Here is a 12953-nt window from a genome sequence, read left to right as displayed (position 1 = left end):
ATGATTTGTTTGGCGAGGCAGAGCAGTTCAGCCTCCCAGACGTGGTATGGATTGCTTCTGTTGACTGTACATTGATCCTGCAGTCGAATGTCCAGCGACTGGACGCAGTCTTGTAAAACGGGGACGCTGAAACAGGAACGCTGGAACAGGAACGCTGAAACGGGGACGCTGAAACGGGGACGTCTTATACAGGGACGCTAAACAGGTACGCTTAAACAAGGACGCTTAAACGGGGATGTTGATACAAAACGCTTATATAGGGACGCTAAACAGGACGCTTATACGAGGACGCTTCAACAGGGACGCTGAAACAGGGACGCTTAAACAAGGACGCTTAAACAGGGACGTTTAAACAGGGGCGCTTAAACAGGGGCTTTTATACGGGGACGCTTATACAGAGTCGATTAAACAGGGACGCTTATGAAGGATCGATTAAACAGGGATGCTTAAACAGGGACGCTTAAGCGGTATTACTTTAGATTAAGTGCATCCAAAAAAGGGTGTTTTTTATTATATGTTTTTTTGGGGTGTAGATAAAGAACCTGAAATCCGTTTTTGAAGGTCGGCATCGGAAAACAGATTTTTTCCCGATTTTTTTACATATTTTCAAAGATAAAATGCAAGTTAAATCTTGGCCCCAATATCCGTGGATTTATAGCGTTTTTAACTTAGCCTCGGTGACCCATATACTCTTGCAACCACGACATTGCAGGCAACCACGACATTGCAACCACGGTTAGGTTAGGTTAGGTTTTTCGCCGATTTTGCCGATTTTTGCCCGATTTTTTTGACGAATTAGAGCCTCGGGGGAAAAAATCGGTTTTCCGATGCCGACCACCAAAAACGGATTTCAGATTCTTTATCTACACTCCAAAAAACATGTAATAAAAAACACCCTTTTTTGGATGCACTTAATCTAAAGTTTTACCCGCTTAAACAGGGACGCTTAAAAAGGGACGCTTGAACAGGAACGCTTATAAGGGTCGATTAAACAGGGATGTTCTTTCCCGGACGATAAACTTGCGCGGGAAATCGTTCCGTTCTGTCCCGGAGAGATGATGTGTGTTGATGTAATTGCTTGTTAAAATTCAGGGTGGAATTCGAGCAAGGGTGATTTATACATTCAAGATTGATCCTAGCTGTCTGGCAACACAATGAGTTCGAAAATATCAACTAAGTATATAAGGTGAATCTAGGATGAGTTGTTTATATCAAATATGATATGTGCACTTGTTTATATATAAAAACACTTGATTTCACTCAGTTAAAAATAATAACGCTATTAGCTTGCTCTCTTTACTGGAGTAAGGACAAATTTCTGCAGCTCATGGATCAAATGGTATCGAGCTGGGAGAGTTCTTGATGAAAATTCAAAACCACGATGCCATTTGCCGACGCCATTATTATTCGCTTGTGTGGTATATATAATTTCTACTGCAATAGGTCTGGGATCGTGATATAAAGGTCTGGGATTCTATAAGAACATTTTTCCTTCATTATGAAATCATTTCGCCTTGACAATGCTGTCTGCACATTAACATTGTCACAATTAACTATATTCTCTTCGGATGACGAGCTATATCGTAAAAAAATGGTCTGGGCCGAAGAAATTAATTAAGTAAGAAGAATTTACGCCACGATTGGTTTACGCCAGAGGAACCTATTTGCAAACAATTTTCTAGATATCGCGGAGAACAAGACGAAGATGTACTCCATAGCATCACTGAAACTCCTATAAAACCTTCGTATCGTATATTTTTTCGTAGGTAATGTTTTTTTTGGTAAATAAAATACTAATATTAGCGCCAAAAGACGGTGGAAAATAATACACTTGCCTGCTATAGGTTATAGTTCCCCAAGATCCTAGCAGTAACGGAGTCACGTCTGTTCAAAAAAATTAAGAAAATGTTTAAACATACCTGCAGTAATGAAGTACTCTAGAGTTCAGACATGTAGTTTCCCCACAGTCGACGGATTTTGAATTAATAAATCAGCAATTTTGTCACGAGAAATAACAGGGAAGGAAACAGCGGAACAAATTAGGCACAACCATCCCCCGTAAATGTTCGACGTTGACTGGGCCCTAACAAAACCCTGAACCCGGGCGACGTTCAGAGACTAAATCAGAGTTACAGGACACAGTTCAATTATAAAGGTGGATAGAAAATAGCATAATTATTTCGTTCATTTTTTTTAAATCAAAGCATATACAGTAGCAAAAATTAGGTATATCTGGTAAGCAGAGGTGGGCAGTAGCGCGCTACATAAAGCTGCCGCTACATTTTCAGTAGCGGTAGCGGTAGCGCTCGCTACATATTTAAGTAGCGATAAGAGGTTTTGCGGCTACAGCGCTACCGCTACATTTATTGATAAAGCCTTTAGATTTTACTTAACAGTATTAAATATTATTTAAAAGCAACATGATACAAACAAAATATAAATTACAGAATAAAACTGTACGAAAGATTTCGGTGTAATGTTGTCAACCTCAGCCTGTTACTAGAGTCAACATATTAGTTGTTACCAGAGGTGGGCAGTAGCGCGCTACATGTAGCGGCGCTATATTTAAAGCAATGTAGCGGTAGCGGTAGCGCCTGCTACATTTAGAGCATGTAACGGTAGCGGTAGCGGCCGCTACATTTCAAAATAGCGCTGCCCAGCTCTGCTGGTAAGCATAATAAAAGCTGTAACTCTGTTGGTGCTGGATATTGTCATTATAAAAAAAAAAAACATTTATCGATATGCACGATTTTCAATATTAGTATTAAGGAGTACTTAAATCGCTATATACTCAGTTTTGAATTCCTTTATTTTTTGCTGCAGGAAAATATTTAGTAAGCCAATAACTATTGACAACTAAACAGTATGCAGCGACAAGACAACATTTGACGTCATGCTGAAGTTGTTGAGGCAAAGAGAAACGTTTTCACGACCTTTATTATGATTAGAAACTGTTTCTGATTTGCTTGTTAAGAAGAGAGGACCAGGAATAATACTTAGCTGAACTCGGTTGAATGTTACACTCCTTATTTCTATCAACGAAATGTTCACAATTTAAAAAAAGATTAAACCTATCAGAATTAATTTATATATATTAGAGAAATAATCGTAAATCATTAACGTGAGATAAGTTTCATTATTATCAGGCAGGAATAAACAATCGATTCACTATGAAGACATGTAAACAAGATTATTATCTACATATGTAGTAACCACACGTACACGGACACCTTATAGTTCCTTCCCAAATCGAAACCATAAGTAAAATACTCGAGCATGCTGCACATGCGTAGCTGTATAATAAATTGTATTTATAAGAACAATATAGCACAGTGGTAGCGGAACCAAGATGAGAGGAGCTATAGCCGTGGGTTTGAACCTCGGGAAGCTCAGTTAATTTCTCGGTGTCGCAGATGGGCGGCGCTTGGTTGCTGTCAAGGGTGGTGCTTGCAGCATGACCTCTGGTTGGTGTCCCTAAACAAACTTTGGGTACATGGCATCTGTTGATCTTCAGGTCATGACGGTGTCAGTTGATCACCCATCAGGTCTATGACGTTGAATCAACCTCGACTGAGCGTTGTTTCGGTTAAATCAACCAGCAATAAATGTTGCTTCAACGCAATTTGCTAAAGAAAACTGATATCTGAGTCCTGGCTGGATGGTGTATCTCGTGGTGCTATTACTGGGTGATGAAATGCATGGTGTAGTTATTGGTTGATGAAAACGTGGTGTAGTTACTGGGTGACATGGGTGATGCTGAGGGCTTTGTTCTTGGGCACGGTGATGGTGAGGATGTCGTCTGCAGAGAGGGCAGAGTAGACCGCCTCCAGCTTAATGGGACTAGGCAGCAGGAACTGTCGTCTGAAGCTCGAACTTCTCACAGACCCGTGGGTCTTTTCCTCGACCTTCCCCTCCACGACGAGCTCGTTGTGGGCGGTCGCACGAATCGTGATGTCGTGCTCAGTGAAGCCGTGCACGTCCAGCACGATCTGAGGAAGAGAACAAATTAATCATGTACAGGCGTCTGCCAACGCTGTACAAACTACATATATCGTTGATACATTATTTATAACAATAATTTAAAGCAGTATTAATTTAAATATAAAATGAGAATAATATAATATATTGTAGACTAAAATGTAGCATAAGTTGACGATATGCAGCCGGTAAAGGAAAATGCGCGGCGACCGCAAGGGGCCTAAAAGTCCTGCCCGATCCCAACCTACTGCGCGATCACGGTGAGGTTGGGAACCTCTCACTGTCGTATGGACACAACATATGTAACATGGCCTAATCTTTCATGGACTCATTCAAATGTGAGACATTATTATTGCTATTATATTAGTATGAATATTATTAGTATTATTATTCTTATAGAAATTAGATTATTATAGATATTATTATCATAATAGACTTTTTAGTTAGAACATTCAAGGTTCACCAACCTTGAAATCGTTCTCTGTTTCTCGGACTGTTGCGGCTTGGTTCTCCTGTTTAACGTTAAGGTGCCGCAGACTTTTGTAGCACGCGAAGTCGTCAAATATGTCATCATCTAATATACTCCTGTAGTTGGAAAATGTTTTATGGAACCGGCCAAAATCACCCATTCGAGACACGTTCCGAGAACCATCGAAAAGTAGCGAAGGTACTTCCACCCAGCGATCAAGGACCTGTCGAACAGCAGATTGGAAGTGGTCGTGGACCGTGCTGAAAAATGAATCTTGGTAGAAAGGCCCACGACGTATGATTGGAAACTCAAAGATGCTTGGATTTTCGTAGCTAATTAGTTTGTTTAGACTTTGGCTGGTGTTAGAAGAACTCTTGCGTTGCTTGAGTGACTCTTTGACGTTGTAGTCAGTGAGATCTTTTACATCACCGATCAGCTGGAACTGATTTGGAACTACTCTGCGATTTGCTTCGTCGATTTCACTTTGATTTTGGTCGATATAATTAATTTTAACAAGCTTTTCATGGTTAGACGTATCTCCCGTGTGCATGGAAGAGACGTTCGAGATATCAGAAGTGCAGGAAACATCTCGCTCTCTCAATTCCGCACAAGTCTGGGTCTGAGTACTGGATTGCTGGGTGTAGGATTGTCGGTTTGCATTCATCGTCTCCATCTTGCTGCTTGTGCTATTTTTATCCTCAGTAATTTTGGAAAACACAGGTTCAAATGGCCCTGTCATGTCTGTCGGGGTCGGTGACGTCACAGTGGATGCTGCAATACTGACATCACCGAGAGTAGAGCCTGAAGTAGACAGGACGGATGTGTCGCGTTGGCTTCCGGCGGTGCTGCTAAGTTCAGTAATTTGGAAAGTGGCTTCCTGTAAAGAAGAAAAAATTTAACTTTATTGTAACTTTTCGCCTTTTTTCTTGAGTTTTGCAGGTCAATTACTGGAAACCAAAGAAACATTTGTTACATTACTCTCTGAAAGGCTCTATTACCTATATATTTCGATTCAAATTTGCTTGAAATATCATAACTTTGTTTCCGTCCCTTTAAGATATTCAACGAAAGATTGGCAGATCATGTTCGATGAGCCCGAGTCAAAAACGCTTCAGAATATGATTTTCATAATGCTCTGGGTCGCATCTTAGTACGGCCAGTACCCTGGGCCCCGTGTCCTGGCTCACACTCCATGGTCAGTACCTTGACTCAAATTATCTCCTGAGTCTCACCAAATGATATAATTCTCCGTTTACCTTCTTCGGAGCTGTGATGGTGAGGACGCCGTCTTCGGACAGTGCAGAAGTGACGGCTTCAGAGACCACAGGTCCCGGGGTGACGAAGCGCTGCCTGTAGCGTCGCTTGGTCGTTGAGGTCCCCGTCGTTTTGTCCACACTTGCCTCTACCAGGAGCTCGCTGTCTCCCACAGCCCTGATGTTGACGGTGCCTTCTTCAAAGTTCTTCACGTCCAGCACGATCTACAGACAAGTGGTCTGGGTAAACGGGTGGCAGAATCCAGTCCATGAAAGAAGGAACGACTGGACAGGGGCTGGACATGAACTCAACGGTTAAACTATATGGCAGGCACTGTCAATGGTGATGAATCGCGTAAAATTTAGAATTAGTGAGAGAAAGGTCCAAAGAGAAAGTAGAAAACTATATTTTAGGCATATCACCTTTGCAATCCTCCAGCTAGAATACACATCTTTAGGCATCAATTTCCCACACGGTTCGCCAACCTTGAGTTACAGGAACTCACTTTATAAGCATTCCCTTCAGACGTGACAACAGCGGCTCGGCAGTCATCTTGCAGGAGGCTGGACCTTTGTTGGGTGTACCAGTTGAGGGGGTCTTGGATCCCTGGGGGCGACGCCAGCCTCCTGAAGACGCTGTCCACGGCTCGCTCGAAGTGACTACGTGAGGTGTCAAAGAAGGAGTCCTTGAAGAACGACCCACGTGGAGTGATAGGAATCAAGGAGTTGCCAAAACCTCCGACGTTTATTGGCACGTTTGTCATGCGTTTTTCCAAGATGGTGGAGTTATCGTGAGACGTCGTCTGAGATTGGCTGGTGGTGGTTGAATGTTTGGAAATGCCCGATGTTTGCACGCTGGCGGATGGTGCTAAAATATGGCTTAGATTTGTGGTCGATGTTTGTCCCTCGACTTCGATAGGAACGATGTGTTCCCGGCCTGCATCACTTGCCTGAAACATCAACAGTAAAACGATCTCAAACAAATTACATATTTTCTTTACATCGTAGTAATTACCTGACGTTCATGCAGGATTAATCCTATTTTTACTCTTTTTCTATTGTTTACTCTCGACACAAGTCATTCATGCGTCACCATCGCACATCTCAATTAATGGTAACCTACTGTCGTTATCGAAGACACCTGCTTCTGTTGTTGCTCAAGTTGTTGTTCTTGGTGTTGTTGAGCCTGTGTTTGTTGTAGCAGTTGTTGTTCGTGGTGTTGCTGCACATGTTTTTGCTGCAGCAGTTGTTGCACCTGTTTCTGCTGTTGCAGTTGTTCTTGATTGCTCGCCGAAGTTCCCTCAATGGCGGCGGTAGTGTTGCGCTTCTGGTTCAAGCATAGAAGGAGGTTCCATTTACGTTATATTGCTAGAACATATTATATAGAAAACTAATAGCTATAAACATACTAATCGCTGTAAAGATTCTAATCGCTTAAACATACATATCGCCATAAACATTGGAATTGGGGTGCGTGGTGATTTAAAAATCCCCGGTCATATATACACGCTGCATAAAAGCTCTTTTACTAGCGTCAAAAAATTAAAAGTTCACACTCCTATATTAACAAAAAGTTCAAATAAAACGTATTCACAGCAATTCTAAGAAAAAAAGCTTAAAAATTTCGCTGTGCAACATCCTAAAAAAACAACATACTAAAACAATTTTGTCAAATTTGTCTTCCGATCAAATTTGTCTTCCCACCCTCCCCTCTCCACCCCTCAAGACCCCACTCTTATCATCCTCCTCCTCTCCCTCATCCTCCGCACGTTTTCCAATTATCTCTTCACACTCTCAAAAATAGCCGCAGTTGCTCCCTCAGACAGACCCGTAACCTTATTGCTGTCCACTCTTCGCTTGTTCTCTCATACGTCATACCCCACTTCGTTAATCTCACCAGCTTCATTCAGAATCACCTCCATCATAGACTGACGCTCTCTCTCATACGCCCCACATTCCATCAACAAGTGCTCTATAGTTTCCTTCTCATCCCCATCACATATAAAATATTTATCACACATAAAAAATACTAGTCGATGAACGTACAAATGGTTTTCATAAGCAACCACTTCAGTGCTAATCGCTTTAAAGGACAATCACAAAAAGCAAGAACAACTGGCACGGAGGATAGTTACTCACCCTTGGGGCAATGACGGTTAGGACGCCGTCAGGAGACACGGAGGACGTGAGGCCCTCAGTCTGGAGATCCTGGAACATGAGGCGCTGTTCGAACCTTCTCGAGCTGCTCTCGGTTCTGGTAGTGTAGGACGTGGGGCCCGAGGAGGAGGACGTTAGGCCAGATGGTGAAGACGTGGGGCCCGATGAGGAAGAGGAGGATTTCTGCTCGACGACCCCTTGGATGATGATCTCGTTGCCGCCAACCGCCTTCACCGTCACCGAACCTGCGCTGAAGTCCTTCACGTCCACCAGAATCTGTGGCGCAAGTTAATTTGAACTGAAAAAGTATAGTGGGTGATAGCACCAGTTTGATCCAGTGACACTAGTGAGAGGCTTTCATATGGTTACAAAAATTTGTAGATATCTGCTCGGAGGGTGAGTGGGTAAGATCGATATAAGACAGGAGTAGCGATGTAATGTTGTATGTAGGCTGCAAATTCCCTACTTGCATTCGGACCGTAGAGATTAAGTATACCGGCGCTGATGTAGGCAGAGGCTGGTAATAGTAGCTGTGTCAATCCCGGCTTGCGTGTTGGTGCCTCGCTTACAGGGGATTACCTGAGTAACCTGACCGTCGCCTAGGTGAGCTGTATTTTGCGTTACTGTTGAATACTGTTACTGAGTTATGCGTTACCGTGTTTCGTGTTAATGTTACTGTGCTTTTGTGTGTGTTTACTTATATGTGGCTTATATTGTAAATAATTAATCTGGCGTCATGTAAAGCCGTTGTTAGGGTAGTCATTAGGCGTATTAATTAACAGCGTACTTACTATGCTTATTTCTCTTCTAGGATCAAGAGCTTTGTCCCTCAGTTAGCTCGCTCTCTCTCTCCTCCGCGTCTTAGCTCCGTATTAGGCTACTTGTTAAGCTTCTTAGTAAATAAACCTTGAACTTGCATTTGTTATAAATTCCGTCCCGCCTTAAGCGTTGCTTCGTAGCCAATTGGGTAGCTATTTACATATTCAGCTTCCGGTAATTGGTAGGTGAGACAATGGTCAATGCGAACCGTTAGTTGAGGTTACCGGCGCTTGGTGGTCAGAGGCTGGTTCATCACAAGCGAGGTGAGGGTTCGAGACCGACAGCCAACTGTGAAAGTACTGGTCGAAATCAGCGAGGTGGTCCGGCAGCTAGGCACAGCAAGATTGGACCAGTGAGTTGTGTGTTCTATACCTGCTGCAAGCAAGGAAAATTCTACGATGCTCTTTTTCGACAACATGCTTGATGGCCTGATCTCCAATGCTGACACAGATGTATACGGAGAAACATTTTGAAAAACCCTTAACGTAAATAAAGTTATTATTTCAATGTCAAATTCAATTGGTTTTAGGTAAAATTTATCGTGGAATTCGCGATCTTCTCGAAGTTTTCGTGCACTGACTTTTTCTTGCCCACCTGGTAGCCGCTCAGTTAGCCAACTTAAATAAGAGTGAGCCTGACCAATAGCCACCAGTGAACCAGCTTAGCAAGCTCTGCTTTGCTAGGTACTTAATACTTTAACATAAAATCGGGCAACGTCTAAGTTTCTGCCAAGAACTCACGACACTCAGCTTAGAGCAATTCTGAATCTTATTGACCATCCGATCAAAATCTCTTTCTGGCCAGAACCAGAATTCCGATTTTATTGTCGCCTGGGAGTAGGAGAAGGGTGGGTTGGGCCAATTCAAACCGAGCTTGCAAGCTGCTTAGAGGCTGCACTTCAAGCATGGCCGAAAAGGACATTGAGCGGCTGATTTACATACTTCACGAGTCCTAGGCGTCATCTGTTGCAGAGTCGGGCCCGCATCCAGAATTTGTTAGGATAGTTAGCCAACCAAAAAAACTCAGTTATGAACTTCGAGTAGTAAATAGTTTGTTATGTAACTCTTAGTTATTCTATCTGTAGGAACTAAAGCCTTCATTCAAACTGCAGGTAGAATCTAGTAAGTCTGCCTAGCCTACCTGGCAGGCCCTAGCAAGCAGGAAAACCTACCAAGTAGCCCCCTATAGTAAGATGCCTAGCCTACTTGGTAGCCTTTTAGTAAGCTGTATAGCCTGAGTGATTTAGCCTCTTAGTGTGGCCTTTTTCTGGCGTTGGCAAGTTTCTCGCCACAAAATAATTCACCCACGCCAGCCTCTCTTCACGCCCTCACTCTCTTCATTAATCATTCCTTATCGTTAACCCTCCCTCCTTCACCTTATTTCAGTTCCTACACTTCTCCCTCTCATCCCTACCTACCATCTTCATCTCTTTTCTCTCTCTGCCTTTTCCAGCTCAGCACGCACGGTCAAATTAACTCACGATTTGGCACGTACTCGTATATTTTACGTAAGTACTCGTATACATTACGTACATGCTCTAAAACACTACTCACCTACTCGTATATTTTACGTAAGTACTCGTATACATTACGGAATGCTCTTATACACGACTCACGTACTCGTATATTTTACGTTAGTACTCGTATAAATTACGGAATGCTCTTATACACCACTCACGTACTCGTATATTTTACGTTAGTACTCGTATAAATCACGGAATGCTCTTATACACCACTCACGTACTCGTATATTTTACGTTAGTACTCGTATACATTACGTACATGCTCTTACACACTACTCACGTACTCGTATACGGCCACACGTACCTTGTAGCAGTTCTCCTCGGTAGTGACAGCGATTGCTTGGTCGTCCTCCTGAGGGCTGCGTCGACGGAGGCAGCGGTAGGACGGCAGCAGCGCCGCGTCGTCCAGGTCCGCGGCACCGTACTTGGCCATCACGCGGCGGATCGAGCGCTCCAGGCTGGGCGAGTCGCCACCCTTGCTAAAGTCGCCACCAGGGCGGAAAAAGGGTGTCTCGCTCCGACAAACGGGCGACATTACCACTTGCGCGGCGGCCATCTTGCTTAGTGGTGGAGATGTTTTCTTATTTTATCTCGTTATTTTATCGGTGCACTGTGACGCTTTTTTTCTTATGTATTTAATTTTCTATGAGCAATTTCGATATTTTACGGTTACGATGTGTGACTTCTGCCTGAAAGTAAGGGGATCAACATTTAACTCTATTTTGGCACTTGGAAGCTTCTCATTGGTATTACCTTGAAAAAAGGTAATTATTTTCAAGTTTTTATAACGGCACTTTGAGACTTATGACAGGTATTGCAATAAGCGTACTGGTAATTATCTTTTAGTTACTGGTAAATCGCAACGGTGGCGATTTAAGCGTATTTGTTTATGAGTTAAGCCTCAAGTCACGTCAGGTTTTATTGTAGAAATACCCTGTGTTAAGGTTTAGCTTCAAGAACCGAGCACATAGTGGAGGCGGCTGACTGAGGACTTCGTTGTACAAATTGATACCAATCATCCAAACGTCGCAAATTTATAAAGTGCATCAAAAATGACAGAGTAAATACGGCACTTCTGAATACATTCTATATTTTTTTGTATCGTAAGCTTCACAACGAACCACTGCATGTATACCAAACGACTAAATATTTATACCAATCAAATCGTGCTCTATTATTTCCAAGCAAGATATTAACACTATTTTTTCTCGCTGCCCACGCTTCGAGAAATTAGCGGGTTTTCGTCCAAATAGCTATGCAATTTTTTGTTTATGCGGGTCATCCTGACCCAGTTTGGCATAAGGACGTATATATGTGCAAGTGGACCACCGCTTATTGAGGGGTGGTTGAGAACTTGCTTAACGTATGTAAGATATACAACAAAATATAAACAAAACAAATCAACAGATACACCGCTTAAAATTTTATGTCACCGCTTAAAATTTTTGTCTTAAAATTTTGTCATGCCTCAAAATTTCTTGCCGCTTAAAATTAGCTTGCTTGTCTTAAAACTTTCATCCTTTATCTGTAAATCACAGCCTTTAAATGGCACTTGTGAAAAACGAGTGAGACATTTTTAAAAAAACGATGAACTTCTGGCACTTGTGTGGGTCACCCCTACCCAGTTGGTCCGACAACATACAGAGCGTATCAAAGGCAGATAGTACGTCCGTCACTACTTGAACAACATGACCCATTCACCTGTCTGAGTGTAGCTACTGTCAAAAGCAAGCGCAAGACTGAGCACTTGGGTGGGAATGCTGGGTATAAATGGAGGAAAAATTTGGCACTAGTTGCCGGGGCGCGCGCCTGCGGTGGGTGGTGCGTGCGTCAGAGGGTAAACAGAGGGTAATACTTTACCCTCAACAAATATTTAACTTAGGTTAACTATATATTTAACGAAATAACGACGTTGCCTGTACATCAATAATCGAATAATCGAGATGCTTTATCTAGTAATTTATTATGTTTATGATAACAAGGTAATATAATAATAATAATAATCATATGTGGTAAAATATATAATATAAAAACATATAATTATTCGATATTAAACTTATCAGTATCAATGTATTGAGTAATGCGTGATGTATCTTTTATTACGAATAATTGAATGATTAGCATGAAAGTCCTAGACGATTGATTGAACTAGTATTCATTGTCACAACCATTACTCAAAATAGTTACAACTATCACTCATGGTCAAAACTATTACTCCTAGCCACAACTACCACTCACTATAATCGTCAAAACTATTACTCATGGTTACAACTATTGCTCGTAGTCACAACTATAACTCATTTCAGCACTTATTACACATGGTAATAAGTGCACTAATTTATTTATATTATTCATCACTATTACTCACTTCATTCATCACTATTACTTACTTCATTCATCACTATTACTCACTAAATTGATCGCTATTACTCTCTAAATTCATCACTGTTACTCACTAAATTCATCACTATTACTCACTAAATTCATCACTATTACTCACTAAATTCATCACTATTACTCACTATCTCCAATGACTCAGCAAAGTAAGTGTGGCTGGCCGGTCTATTTTAGCGCCGCTGCGTGCCTGTGGCTAAGTATAGTGGCGAGGGCCACTAAGATGTGGCAATATAATCAATTGAATTGAATAATAAAGGTAATAATTCAAATTGATATGCTAATTAATTATTTAATTTTAATTATTAAATTAAACAGTAAGATAATGAATTAGTTTATATGTCGATTGACACTTGTTACT

The 12953-nt window shown here is 41.8% G+C and overlaps 1 protein-coding gene across 1 annotated transcript; it reads right to left on the bottom strand.

Moving 5' to 3' along the window:
* Positions 1-2615: 2615 nt before the first annotated feature.
* LOC108677806 lies at positions 2616-11018 on the bottom strand. The gene is made up of 7 exons (XM_018166094.2): positions 10503-11018; positions 7840-8133; positions 6842-7027; positions 6207-6650; positions 5704-5925; positions 4446-5324; positions 2616-3989 (listed from the first exon to the last, which is right to left on the bottom strand). Exons 1-7 carry the CDS (start codon positions 10752-10754, stop codon positions 3735-3737), a joined length of 2532 nt encoding a protein of 843 aa, XP_018021583.2. The 5' UTR covers positions 10755-11018; the 3' UTR covers positions 2616-3734.
* Between the last annotated feature and the right edge of the window lie 1935 nt (positions 11019-12953).

This window comes from Hyalella azteca, unplaced genomic scaffold (genome assembly GCF_000764305.2).
Source record: "Hyalella azteca isolate HAZT.00-mixed unplaced genomic scaffold, Hazt_2.0.2 contig10333, whole genome shotgun sequence".
Taxonomy (NCBI): Eukaryota; Metazoa; Arthropoda; class Malacostraca; order Amphipoda; family Hyalellidae; genus Hyalella; species Hyalella azteca.
The sequence above is the reverse complement of the archived record's forward strand: the minus strand, read 5'-3'. Positions and strand labels throughout refer to the sequence as shown.

Excerpts from the sequence above, each read along its gene's own strand:
- LOC108677806 (XM_018166094.2), bottom strand. The coding sequence starts at position 10,754 with ATGGCCGCCGCGCAAGTGGTAATGTCGCCCGTTTGTCGGAGCGAGACA. Across the intron at positions 5,926-6,206 it reads CTGAAGGGAATGCTTATAAA|ATCGTGCTGGACGTGAAGAA; the intron begins GTGAGTTCCTGT and ends ACTTGTCTGTAG. Across the intron at positions 3,990-4,445 it reads AAACAGAGAACGATTTCAAG|ATCGTGCTGGACGTGCACGG; the intron begins GTTGGTGAACCT and ends TCTCTTCCTCAG.